Source organism: Schistocerca serialis, chromosome 4, assembly GCF_023864345.2.
Source record: "Schistocerca serialis cubense isolate TAMUIC-IGC-003099 chromosome 4, iqSchSeri2.2, whole genome shotgun sequence".
NCBI classification, from domain to species: Eukaryota; Metazoa; Arthropoda; class Insecta; order Orthoptera; family Acrididae; genus Schistocerca; species Schistocerca serialis.
The window spans coordinates 358,019,309-358,033,767 of record NC_064641.1 but is presented as its reverse complement, the minus strand read 5'-3'; the positions used below and the strand labels follow the sequence as shown (position 1 = coordinate 358,033,767).

The following is a 14,459-nucleotide window of genomic DNA, read 5'->3' as shown; positions in this document are numbered from 1 at the left end:
TCTGCTTGGTTTCTTATCCGTTCATCTTTCCTTTTTATCATTTATATATTTGAAACGTAAAGTTTAGTTAGAATTCAGTTACTTTGCTAACTCTGATTTAATTTTTTATGCTTGCAACTTTATACTCTGCCAAAACTATGCATGAAACTTGACACTCACTGTTGTACACTATACAAATATGTAGTGTTAAAACGAAATACGAATACAGTGACAGATCTGACAGGTATCTCTCGTAATCTGCATACAGTGGTTAGCCTCATGAAATCCGTTTCAGTTTTGAACAAGTTACACATAAATATAGAAACAATTTAACGTACTGATGAGTACGGAGAGGTAAGAGCTCTCCGACTACACTGAACTGCTTGAATTCGTGATGATGATTATTAGTGTTTTAGGGCGCACAACAGCGAGGTTATCAGCGCCCGGCTTGAATTCGTGACTGGACTAGAAGCTAGATGAAAAATATTTCAAATGACACGAAGCGTCATGGCGAGGATCAGGAACACACAAATCTGACATAACTTCGCTCATTTCACGGAATGCATCTGCACAAAACCGTGTGGGACATCCCAGAGGTTGAGACTTTGAGAGTCATATACGGGACGAGCGGAGTTCAGTTCCACACTCGTTTAGGTCTTCCTCAAAATGGAGAAGAGTGACTGTGTTTTTTTAAGAATAGATTACGGCCATCACCCACTCCATTCTTCAACCGACGTGGCGCTTGATTTCTAATGACCTCACTTCCCACCCCTTTTTTCTTCTCTTTTGCTGCTACACATCTAGAAAAGTGATCGTAATGGACATTCGTTGAGACAGTTGCCCCGCTTTCCACCTACGGGGAGTTGCCGGTCCCTGGACTTCCCTGACAGAGACGTCCCAGACCACGCACCCACGAGGCGCGGCTCAGAGACGTCGCAGATCGCTGGGGCAAAAACCGCTGCATGCTGCGGTGCGGCCGCGGCCGGCTGGCAGCGAGCGGTGCTAACTACCCTGGAGGCCCCTGGCCCCAACTTTCAATTTGGCACACATTATAATGCGGCGGGTCCGGCCCGCCAGCCGCCACTTCTCACAGTCGGCGGGCCGCGCCGACGCTGCTTTCGCGCCTTCCTTCGCAGCCGATCGGCAGTCGGACCGCCCCGTTGTGTGTTTCGAGTACTCTGCTGAGCCTCCGTGATGAAAAAGCTGCCAAAACGCGATTCAAATTGCTGCAAGCGAAGAGTCTGGCAATAAAGTTGACTCGATAGAGCGCACCGGCGGCCAACATCCGACGCGGTAGATTACTTCGGCGTTTTATTCCTAGCATCTCTCCATACAGTCAATTCAGTTTCCCTTGTAAGTTCATCTCTACAGGAAAAAGAGCTCTTCATCTCACGGCGGACAGCTGACACGACGGCTGACATAACTCCTCCGTGATTTGAAGCCTTTCAAGTGATTATCCTTTCCTTTGTGTGAATGTAACACAAAGATATTCACACTGAATTGACAAAAACATTTATCTACATTATACTGTGTACGTAGTGATTCACTTCCAGAGATATGGGTTTGATACGTATTGGGTAATACGAACAATACACCGCCCGCATCTCGTGGTCGTGCGGTAGCGTTCTCGCTTCCCACGCCCGGGTTCCCGGGCTCGATTCCCGGCGGGGTCAGGGATTTTCTCTGCCTCGTGATGGCTGGGTGTTGTGTGCTGTCCTTAGGTTAGTTAGGTTTAATTAGTTCTAAGTTCTAGGCGACTGATGACCTCAGCAGTTGAGTCGCATAGTGCTCAGAGCCATTTGAACCATTTTTTTGAACAATACACCATTGCTTGTTTCTACGTTTAAATTTCCTACGAGCATTAACGCAAATTCTAATTCGGCAGGTGAGTAATACAATGTATCCTTACCACACGAACTTGGCTCTACTTCTCAATAAGCGTCAACCGCATTCTCGACAAACGTTAAGGAGTACTGAACAGTTTCGTGCGCGCCAACTGTTCCGGTACTTCGTGTCTGGATTCAGTCACAGCTAAGATTGGCTAATGGGGAGTGAAAAAGCGACATTGGAAAACGTGAAAAAAATAGTATGTAAACAGATTAGACGCTGATTACATACTTTAGTCTTGAGTCATACCTCGTGTTCATCACACGGAAGTGAGGTCTGGCGAGGGAGTCGGCTTATAAATGTATTGCTTCCTGCAACAGCGGTCTCGATACACGCCGTTGTTCGTCATTACATTTTCTTCCTCTTTGGCTTCTTGCTGTGAACCTGAGGCATAGTCGTCGTCCTCGAGACAGCCACTGACGGAGTGGCAGCGGAACTGAGGACTCCGAATTAATAATCGCTTATTTGCCATACGTCAAGAGCTCCGAACTGCGTGCCGGAACTGAACGATCAGAACGCATTGTCATGCGCTTAAATCGTCTCAGCAGCGTGCAACACTGCCATATATCAGTGTCCATACTGAAAACGTTATTCCCTCATCATCGAACAGGTGAATCTACATTGAGATGGGATAGACAATGCAAACTCGTTCCTTTCTAAGACACTGCATGTATTTATCGACTGGAAACGACACATACTTCTCAGAACTTTGACAAAGAGGGTGAAGATCAACTGTGCTGCAACTGTGACATCTGAGAGACCTTGCAGCAACTTTCAAATAAAATAATGACATATATTTCCCGTGTGTTAAGTGTGAGCTCTCGGCGAAGAGAAGTAAGGATGCCGGTTCTCCAAACAGCGGTTTCATAATGTAGAAGGAAATAAGTCAGTTACAACGTAGCACGAGCTCGTGTACGACAGGAATTGAAAGGGGCGCGCGATTTCCAAATGAGTCATCCAGGCAGTTCTCTTCATTGGATCAGGAAAACAACGCAAATCTACGATGTATTGTGATTATCAGCAAGGATCTGAAATTCGCACCTTATGAATGAAAGTCCACTGCCTTGAAATGTGAACGTAATGACGTGTGTAATGACCGGTTAACTGAACTTCGTGATTTTTTATGGGTTATCTTATTTACTTTTCAGTTACGGTACAATAATGTTAGTGAACCTGCTTTCACCAACCCAAGTAACACACATGTCCCATGCAAGCAGTTGCAACCCAAGAAGCTTAAGCAGATCACTTACCTTGCAAAGATCTCTTGACACCAAAATGAGACCATGTTCAATAGATGGCTGCACGGGGAGAAATTAGCATTCTCCATTCGATTTCCCAGACCCCCGTCTAGATCAACATCCATACTCTACAAACCACTGTGAAGTGCATGGCAGAAACACCAGTTTTTAGCATTTCTTACCGTCCCATCAGCATATGGAGCGTGGAAGAATGATTTCTTGAAGACCTCTGCGCGCTGGAGTAAGTCTAAACTTTTCGATCCCAATGGGAGCTATACGTAGGAAGGTTACAGCCTAGTGTATGCCTAGATTTCTCACTTAATACTGGTACTCGTAACATCGTAGACTTTCACGGGATGGTTTACGGTCTGCCTTCAAGCGTCTGTTGCGTCAGGTTTTCACCATCTCTGTGCCGCCTCTCCCAATGGCTCAAACAAACTTGTGACCATTCGTACTGTCATACTGTATTCGAACTTCCTCCGAACTAGCGATATGGCATTCACCCATCGCGTATCGTCTAGGCGATTGCGCCTGCGTATCCTCAGCGAGCTGTAGACAATAACAATGTCACGTCTGGTTCCCAGAAAATAAAACGCAAATTTGCACGATTGTCATTGCACTCCAAATTTACGGAAGCTCGAAACTATTACAAAACTTTAGCGATTAAGAGACAAGATTCTTCCAGCAATGGCGTGACGAGGGGCGGAAACAATTTGGCGCGTAACAGGTGAGAGCATGGAAAGAACGTGCTCGCAGCAAGGTATGGGTGTGCCGGCCAGACATGTGGCATGGGCCGCGTGGCGCGTCTCGGCCCTGGGGCGATGCGGCCCTTGCAGAGCACACGTCAGCAGGGCTGCTCGCCGCAACGCGCGCAGGGCAGCATCCGCAAGCGCCTCACACCCCCGCAACCACGTGCGCCAGCCACACATCTGTCAACGCTACTCAACCCTTTTACCATAGCATCATTGTTGGTGCACATTTATTAGTATAACACTTGTTCATAACATGAAGTGAAAGCTGTCACTGCTGTACTGGGCAAATCACTACTTCCTTCTCTGAATGTTGTCTTTACAATTACCAATAGCGACTACTATAAGACTGCTTGCCAAATTGGGTCCCACACTTTTAAGCGCCTACGTACATGACATTGCACTTCGTTTCCACTAAGCAAAACATTTTTTCTCCTTACGTACATGTATCACAAGCGACGCCATTTTTTTTACCTCTGCAATGAAATTTACATTGTTGGAAAGCAAATGAAGCAAAGCAGAAAAACAGTTACGTATGCACAATGAAATCGGAACCTCTGAACTTTTTGATACGAAAGATGATCTCGCCTACAAATGAACGTTAACGTCGTAGAAGCTAGCATTACGCGAATTTATCAAGAGGACGAGATCCGTTACAAAGATTCTCTGTAATCACTACGTAATTCGATAATTTGCATTGATGATTAATCAAGCGTAACACAGTCCCTGTTTGCAACTCTAGTGATTTTAAACACACATTTAGCATGCACAGAAAAGGCGGGCGGCAGACAGTGAAATAATCTGTAAGTCGAGGCAGAGAAAGCAGTCGCGGGTGATAGCAAAATCGCAGCAGTAGCGCGTCGTTAACTGATTACTTACCGAAACTGCGACTTGTACGCGTCCAATTTACACCCTGCTGCTTTATCCCAGGGCAGCGGACGACGTGGCAGCGGTTTATTCCAAGAGTCTCCTCCGCCGAAGCTGCAGTGATGTTGCACAAGTGACATGGCGACTATCAGCGGCCGCAGTCTGCATAGTAACACGGGTGTACGTCACGGGGCCTCTCCGCACGGCCGCGGAGCCGGCCGAGGAGGAGGGCGCTGGAGGGGGGCGACCTTCGCCGGCTCCTGCCCGCCGCTCAATAGGAGTCAATCGCCGCAAAACAGCGCATTACACGCCCGAATCGCGTGCATCGCGACCTTTGGCAGCCGATGGATCCACAAAGGTGCACGTTTTCGACCTGGAAAACAATGAGAAAATTCGTCATTAGTACGAAAGTCGGGACTGGGAGAGCGAGGTGGGGGGCCTAATGGAGGGGAGACAGATGCTGAGTGATCTCAGGGCAACATGGCCGCCGGCCTTGCGAAAAGGAGAAAAAAAAGTCGCGAAGCCAGCGCCGCGCCGCGGCCGCCTGACGAACTCGGCGCTCGGCTCGCCACGGCAAGACAAAATGGCCGTCGCTCAGGCGCGGCTTCGCCGTATTTCGCGGGTTCAATAATTTTTTCCGTGGCTTTCGAGGTGAATAATTCAACTTTTTTGTACGTAATACGGTGTTCCGAGAAATAATGCATCTTATGGTGCAATGAAAGTTAACTACCGAAATTTAGATTACTCTTAAAAAATTGATTTACGGGTACCCACGTGGCGTAGAATGCTCCGCTATACAAAATAACACAAAACTGATAATTTTTAGACACTTTAAAACATTAATGCACCGTTTCTAATAATTATTTTTAGAAAATAATTTTCACGACTTCTGAAAATTACTTCTAAAAAAATTATCACATTTTTGTGACGTAAGTAGTGGAAGGTGATCGGGATCACATGGCATTGATTTACATTAAGAGTGTTAATCCGAGTGAAATGAAATAAAGTGCACAGAGAAACACGAGAAAATACTGGCAAACGACACTGATATGTAACATGATAGCAAGTAAACTGTACCATTCGAAAATGTAAGCAAAGGGAAAGAAACAACACTTGCAATAATTTTGTTCGTAACAATTCAATACACAATCTGTGGTGATGGAAACGACAATATATTGCTTACACGTTAATTGTCTGACATTCATATACTGACTACAACAGCGTTTATATCTCTAAATACGATAACAGCTCGTCGGCATCGAAGGGTTGTTCTTAACAAGGAGAGAGTTGAAGTTGAAGTGTTTGCCATCTAAAGTGAAAGAAGAAATTCAAAACATACACTTTCTAAATGCACGAAAGTAATATAAAATGTAAAATATGTGATACTCCCAGACGAACGAAATTCCGCGTTCAATTTATGCTGAAATTCGCGGCGAAACCGAGGGAAGTGTGTCAGTTGAGCAGACCGCGGGCCTCGGGCACCCTCTGCGGGCCCCTCAGACATGTGCTGTGCAAAAAGTCCAAAACCAGCCGGCGGCCTATTTGATGGATGAAAGCAATCGCGTACAGCCACTGCACCCAGGGCACACACTCTATGGCTCTAATATACACCATCCTCCATTTTTTCGTCGTCAGTTGCAAGGGGTTGAAACGAAGTTAACAAATGACTGGAAAAATGGCCAGGATCCGCGATATAGCCTTCAAATTATTGGGGTCACCGCCCAAATGGTAGCCCCACCCGTGTTCTCCAGCAAATAATCACTCTTATTATAAAATTCGTTTGCAGTGTTGCAAAGTCCAATGATGTACATTTTGGAATAGTTATACAAAACTGAGAATTTGTCTAAGGATGAAAAAATGTCTGAAATATAACAATCAGATATCGTCAAATGAGTCAAAATTAATACATCGAAGTGATTTTCGGGATAGCTAGACTGATAAACATTTCTGATGGATTAATATGATCCATAAGACAGCTCATTTTGAGGCAACGCTGGCACAGAAAACTTTCGTCAGAGTGATATCCGGTGACCGAACGCGAACATCGCGTATGCCATTGCTCAGTTCTCTCAGAATACTCCCTCTACCACCCCTGCCTAAATACTCCATCATGTGATTTGTTGACAATGAGGACTTATTCAGAAGAAACTGCAACAGGAATTCAATGAACACGGAAAAATAGCTGCTCTTGGATAACATTTCCTTAAACATTGCACAGAAATGTGTGCACTATTCAGTAGGTTTCATGTTCAATAAACTTCCCTCAGAATTGAAAAAAGAGTGATAGCTCCAAGTCTTCAAATCTGTGATGAACCTTTTTTTGTGGCACTTATCTTCTGTTCTGGCCAGAAGTTTCTCACAGTAGTTGTGAACTTTTCTCTGTAACGTGTTATATTTATTCGCATACTCTCACAATTTGTGTTTGATTAATTCTTTTTCCTGTACAGTTTCTAATTAGCGTTCTTTAACAACTATGTACTATCTCGTTACATGACCCAGTATCTTTGGCCCGCATGGTCTCACAGAACCCGATAAATAAACAAAATAAAAAATAAAATTCCGAATTCGGCGGAACCGAAACACCAGAGGTTAAGACTACACTTCGCATAGCAAACCCGATGTGAAATAGAAAATAGCCAGTACCGCAACCACAGTGCCAGACTGTGGTAACGTACTCGTATTAACATATTATCAACGCGAGCATATACGAAAATTCACAGAAATTACTACCCTGAAACGACATGCTGCCTTCTCTATTTCTAGGAATTGTCGACGTACGGTACGTAAACAACATGTACTAAATTTTTGTCAGCAACCCTCCGATAACGGACGTAGCGTATCACTTTTGGGTGAGCCAGTGGGTGTCGTGGCATTGTTAAGGGAGGCACTGCTAGTACACTAACATACCAAACATAACGGCTCATCTGCGAATACCAGCACTCCACCGTGACCCATTCCGTGATAGTGCTTTTTAATTGTTCTCGCAAAATGCTATATAATAATGAATCTTTAGCAAGGAGCTATGTCCGCTTTTTTATACCGTTGTGAATTGTCTCCAATAATCAGTTTCCAATATAACATTAACTTGAATAATATATGAATGTCAAAATTTAGATTTTCACGTTTGTAATGGATTTAATCTTTGATGCAGTAGGTGAATTTGACATTGACCTTAGACCAGAGGTGTGATGAACGAAACGGAGACTAGTGAGGACACAAACTCAATTTCCCAAAGGAAAATAGTTATCATTCAGATATTGCTCCTTGTAGATGTCTTCAAATACCATAGATTAATAACACCAAAAATTACGGTACATTGTACAGGCGAAATTATTAGAATCGGTCACGTTTCAGACAGTTACTGATATCCAAATTCAGTAACTGCGATGTGGATTTACGCGGTGAGTTAATACTATAGCCACGGTTTTAACAGATATCCTTAATTTCAGTGCACTTAGTATGAGACAGGACACCGTACATAAACGAAACTTAATTAGCTCTCTAATCACTGATAACGTTTTGACGTAGAAGCCATTGCATTAGTTCCTTTAGTAATCTAGAGGATGCTTGTCGCTACATTTCTCTCTCCCCAATGTTTGAGTCACACTGGGTCTCTTGGCATTTCTGAAGTGCTATCACAAATGAAAATTGAGAGTAGTAAAAAAATGTATTACCTATTGAAGATATTGTGATGTATATGTTTTTGTATCCGTAAAACAGCATTCCTGGAACATGAGCTGAAAATTTACTACGATCACGAGCAGCTAGGAGTAATAATTTTAACTAGGAAGACAGTGGTGATTAAGTACGTATGATACCGGCAACGATATTAGCTTACAAAAACATTAAATGCGACCCCATTTGAGTGCGCTCCATCGTCAGGTATGTTGCATACAGAAGTGCTGCTCACCATATCTATTTGAACCCGCTTACTGTGTTCCTGCCTTGGTCTCCCCCTGCAGTTTTTTCAACCAAGCATCCATCCATTATCAAATTGAAAATTCCTTGATGCCTTCACACCTGCCCTCTCGATCGTTTAAAGTATATAAATAAAATTTCAAAGAACGTCTGAAAAAAAAGGAAATATTTTTCTGACGAATCCACAATTGGTCCAAGCGGCACACAAAGCCAGTGATAGATGATGGAGCTCTGAAACGTGTATCGGAAATAATAACCTATAAAAGTAGCAATAAAGACAGTCGATAGATTAAATACGACCCCACTAATTTATAACTTTTGAATACCGTGTCAATGAACTGAGCTTCACCGCAGTTCGCCTGTGTCGTAATTGTATTCTGAATAGGAATGAGTGTGTGGGTTGGAAGAGCGCTGGGGAGGACGATGAAAAAACATCGGTGTGGAGAACCAACATATCACGTTGTTCGTGTTATACGGCGGGCTTACGCCTGTGTCTAGGTAATGCCGGCTGCCAGACGCGCGGCATGGCACTCAGCTAGCCGGCGACCAAGGAGCAAGGCAGCGAGCCGTTTAATAGCAGCCAGGAATGCCGTCCGAGCGGATTCACAAATCAACAGCCACCTAGTGACGTCTGCATTCCACAGAAAACCCTCCGCGGCGGCAGCTGTTCTGCGCCGGTACCGTAAACCGAGAGCGCGTCGACGTGTGGGTCGCCAGCGGCCGGCTCGTCTGGTCGCTTCCTGGAAGGCAGCGGGTCCCTCGTCGGCGCGGTATTTAGGTCGGTCCGCGCTTTCTCGCGTGCACTATGAATGAACGGAATAACGGAGACGGCCGGGAGGGAGCGCGCCAGAGCCGGCGGCGGCCGCTCAGCCCGGCATTCCCTGGCCACCGGGTAAACGACCTTTAAATCCCGACCGCCGACCTCCCTTTCATTCGCCGCCTGCCACCGCCCTCTGCCGACGCGCACTCCTCACGCGCCTCTCAGGCATTTCAGCAAATCTAGTATCGTACCGTGTTTCACACTACTCAGAGTGAAGATTCGCCCCTGTCTACTGCCCATACAACGGCAACTACACAGTACGCGTGAAAAGTTCGGTGAACGGTCTCAGGAAACCAGAGCTACGAGGGCGTGCTCAAAAGTAATACCTCCGAATCTTTTATGTGAAAACTCTTGAAGCTTTTTAAATGAAACAAACGTTACAGTTTCTTAGACTTTCCCGGCGATTCGTTGTCATCACGTAGAATCGGTTACACTGCCGGTGGACTGTGTCTTTCCAACATGATGTTACGATGTCCTAACTCGGCGTCTTTATCTGGTTTTTCCTTCTCAAGAAACATGAACAGCAACATTGGCTTCTTTAACGTTAATGTTATTCCTTCTCAGGAAGCACCTGATGAAGACGCTACTTACGACGTCGAAATATCGTGTTCGGAAAACGCGGACCACGCGCAGTACACGCGAGTCTACGAGGTAACAAAAACGTTATTAATATTCTATAGCTTTATTCTTCAAGTCTACACATTTGCAGCTCTCTGCTGCTAGACGACTCCGGATTGTAGCGTTTAACATGGCGGTGTGTGACACAACTATGTTAGTGCGCGAGAAACAGCGTGCTGTAATCGAGTTTCGAACTCTTAAGAGTTCGTCCACACATAGAGCACCCTCTCCTTCAGCATGAGAATGCCAGACTACACACGAGCGCTGTGACGACTGCAAAAATCCAAAGCCTCGGGTTCACCGTCATCCATCATCCTCCACACAGCTACGAGTTGCCCGCAACAGATTTTCATGTGTTTCCAAAACTTAAAGAACACTTTCGAGGATTTCACTTTCATAGTGATGAAGCGGTGCCGATGAAGTTGTCGTTCCGTCTACTGTAACAGGATGGTCTCTCATTGGGAGAAATGTGTTCGTAGGCAGGGCGACTATGATGTAAAATAAATATGTAGATATGAAGAGTAAAGATGTAGAATGTCAATAACGTTTGTCATACTTCAAAAGCTTTAAAAGTTTTCGCTTAAAAATTTGGAGGTATTAATTTTCAGCTCACCCTTTATAAACAAAATACCTTTATTGGTCTTCAAAATATGACCATTAGCTACAACACACTCCCGACATGTGTTGTAAAGCTGTTTGGAAACAGTAAGCAAACACTTCTTGTGGAATCACTCTAAGCTCTGTAATCACGATTTGCTGGATGTTCGTGAACAATAGTGCTTACACCCTTGGTTAACTTCAACTCTTCTGCTCTCATTCTCAAAGACAGCCGCCGATCACCCGGAAGCATCCTTTGCAGTCGTTCGATATCGTATGGGATTGTACGTGTTGACTCGAATCCGGTTCATCCTCGACGCCTCCCTTTCCATCTCTGAAGTATATAAACCCTCAAACAAAGCATATAAGCCCCTCAAACACATACTGTATTCTCACTGCTTCAACACCGTACACTTGCACTAGCACCTCAACAGCCTCCGTCGCCATTTTCTCCTAATTTGAAGCAAAACTTCACGTTAATTCGCTGCTCTAATTTGCAGTCATAGGAATGCAACGGATGGGGCGATCTGTGGCTGTCTTTGAGAATGGGAGCAGGAAAGGTAAGCAAAGACAGTGTAAGCACAATTGCTCACGAATATTCCTAGACGTTGTGGATATCCAACAGCGAATGACCACAGTGCTTCGAGCGATTCCCACAAGAAGCGCTCGCTGGCGGTTTCCAGCAGCTTTACAGCCCTTGTTAGGAAGGTGTTGTAGCTAATAGTGATTACTTTTCGGGAGGCCAGTGAAGGTATTTTGTTTGTCACTCTTGTTACCAACTTTTCAGAGTCACCTTCTATCTTACGAAATTGTTCTGGAGTGGGTGAGAGTTCGGTAGATTTTAAGCGGAATGAAGCTACCTCTGATAGCCGTGAATGAGATGGCTGACACGGCAAACTAATTAGCCAATGAAACTTCCAGCTACATTAAAAATGTGCAGGACTGCGAGTTAACGATTGGCTAGGACTCAACTGAACTCGCTAATACGCGAATTCGTTATTACCTCCAGCTAAGGAAGAATAAGTTTAGCTTAAGATCGAAGGCGAGGACGACGACGTTAATGGCTAAGCATAAAGTCGGATCGGACAATTAATTCAACGTTGTCTCTTAAAAGGCATCGTCACAGTATTCTCCTTAAGTAATTTACAGAAATCATGCAAAACCAGATTCCGGGTTGAGATGTGACCCATGCTATCCCTGAAAACTAGTCCTGCGCCATAACAAGGGTGCCACCTTGCGCAGTTCAGTTAGCCTTATGTCAACTGGACGTTAAAATCTACATTTCCCTTCTCCTCTCGTCTACCTATCTCTCTACCTACCAATCTCGTACAGAAGAATTACCTGCTGACCACTGACATGCCAGATGTAGTAACAAGTCGGGTGCTAGTCAACCGTCCGCTCTTTCCTTCGTATGTGAGTCGGGGATAACATGCCTCCTAACTCTGTAACGAAAGTACTATTTCTATAAATCTGGACACCCGGAGTATTTTTCTGACAAGAGCTCGTATGATTTATTTGTTCGTTGGTGTCTTTCTTACCGCCGCCATCCTTTCTTATGTGTGAGGCGTGACTGATTCTTTCCTTTTTCTTCCCCATAGTTACACATACCTGCCGAGTAAGAGGAGGAGAACTGCAACTGACAATGAAGTAATTGTGAAGTAGTCAACATACCGGAAAAGAACTACCGTATAGAGAATACAGTAAGCGCTTCACAAGGCACTAACGAGTGATACTTACGAGTGCGACGCGGTAGTATAAATGTCAGAAACCCATAACGTGACACGAACTTCAAACAACTATAATCCGAACACTTCCTACTGTAAATCCTTCTTAAAAAATATTTGACAGAGTACCTACCTACCTCAATACCTACCTACCTCAATACGAAATGAACATTTACGTACTCAGTATACAGAGTGTTACAAAAAGGTAAGGCCAAACTTTCAGGAAACATTCCTCACACACAAAGAAAGAAAATATGTTATGTGGACATGTGTCCGGAAACGATTACTTTCCATGTTAGAACTCATTTTATTACTTCTCTTCAAACCACATTAATCATGGAATGGAAACACACAGCAACAGAATGTACCAGCGTTACTTCAAACATTTTGTTACAGGAAATGTTCAAAATGTCCTCCGTTAGCGAGGATACATGCATCCATCCACCGTCGCATGGAGTCCCTGATGCGCTGTGCAGCCCTGGAGAATGGCGTATTGTATCACAGCCGTCCACAATATGAGCACGAAGAGTCTCTACAATTGGTACCGGGGTTGCGTAGACAAGAGCTTTCAAATGCCCCTATGAATGAAAGTCAAGAGGGTTGAGGTCAGGAGAGCGTGGAGGCCATGGAATTGGTCCGCCTCTACCAATCCATCGGCCACCGAATCTGTTGTTGAGAAGCGTTCGAACACTTCGACTGAAATGTGCAGGAGCTCCATCGTGCATGAACCACATGTTGTGTCGTACTTGTAAAGGCACATGTTCTAGCAGCACAGGTAGAGTATCCCGTATGAAATCATGATAACGTGCTCCACTGAGCGTAGGTGGAAGAACATGGGGCCCAATCAAGACATCACCAACAATGATGCTAGTACTGTAGAGCAATGAGTCGCATGTCAACACAAGCACCGAAGTCAACATTTCCTTCCTTCAATTGGGCCAACTGGCGGTGAATCGGGGAAGTACAGTACATACCGACGAAACTAAAATGAGCTCTATCATGGAAATTAAGCGTTTCCGGACACATGTTCACATAACATCTTTTCTTTATTTGTGTGTGAGGAATGTTTCCTGAAAGTTTGGCCGTACCTTTTTGTAATACCCTGAATAAAACAGAATGACCAGCGGCAGAATTAAAACTTTGAAATTAATTATAGTCATTCTTTAAGCTTTATTCTATGAATTGGTTTAATGTAAGACGAATTTACTAATTGATGAAACTTTTCTAATTGTATCTGCGGAGCACACTGTGACATTTGCAGCAATTCTGATTAATAAATCGTTGTCAAATTCAATTGGATCGGGTTACTAAGAAGGCAGGATTCTTTACGGACATCTATTGTTACTCTTTATAAAATCCAGAAACTGAAGAGAAACTCAACACTATATAATATGTTTGTAAGATTTAAGGCATACAAGAAACATCTGAAAGAAGAGAACACAGTTATTAGATAGTTTCGCATGGCCGCATCATATTTCACTCTCCATGGCATGGCCACATTTATTGGCAACAATAAAATTATAGCGAGTGAGGTAACCAATAGACGTTAGCAAAATTAACAAGAGCAGACTGTGTGCAAGTGTCTAGGGATAGCAGCTTATACTGGAAGTGAATACATATTTATTTTCTGGGTGTATTCCAATCTCTGTCTTCCCTACACTTTTTACGCTCTACACCTCTCCCTAGCACCATGGAGGTTATTCCCTGATGTCTCACACACGTGTCCTGTCACCCTGTCCTTACTTCTTGTGAATGTTTTCCATTCGTTCCTCTCCTCGCCGATTCTGCGGAGAACCACCTCCACGTAATTTCCAACGCCTTCTGTGTATTAGCCTTGTAATCAACTTGGATGCAAGGGCTGTAAGGCTGATTGTGCGATAGTTCTGGTAATTATTTGCCTTTACTATCTTCGGGATTGTGTGGATGATACTTTCCCGACCTCTGATGGTACGTCTCCAGATTCATAGATTTTACGCACGAAGTTGCGTAGTCACTTGGTTGCCACTTCCCTCAATGATTTAAGAAATTCTGCGCTATTTGACCGATTTCTTTCGAAGCAATA

At 44.3% G+C, this 14,459-nt stretch overlaps 1 protein-coding gene across 1 annotated transcript in view; it reads right to left on the bottom strand.

Annotated features, from left to right (window-relative positions):
- Window positions 1–14,459, bottom strand: part of LOC126474459 (uncharacterized) — a 310,463-nt gene that overhangs the window by 192,238 nt on the left and 103,766 nt on the right. The window contains exon 2 of the mRNA XM_050101932.1: window positions 4,733–5,093. Coding sequence (XP_049957889.1) covers window positions 4,733–4,860 — 128 coding nt within the window. The 5' untranslated portion in view covers window positions 4,861–5,093. The remainder of the gene's footprint in view (window positions 1–4,732; window positions 5,094–14,459) is intronic.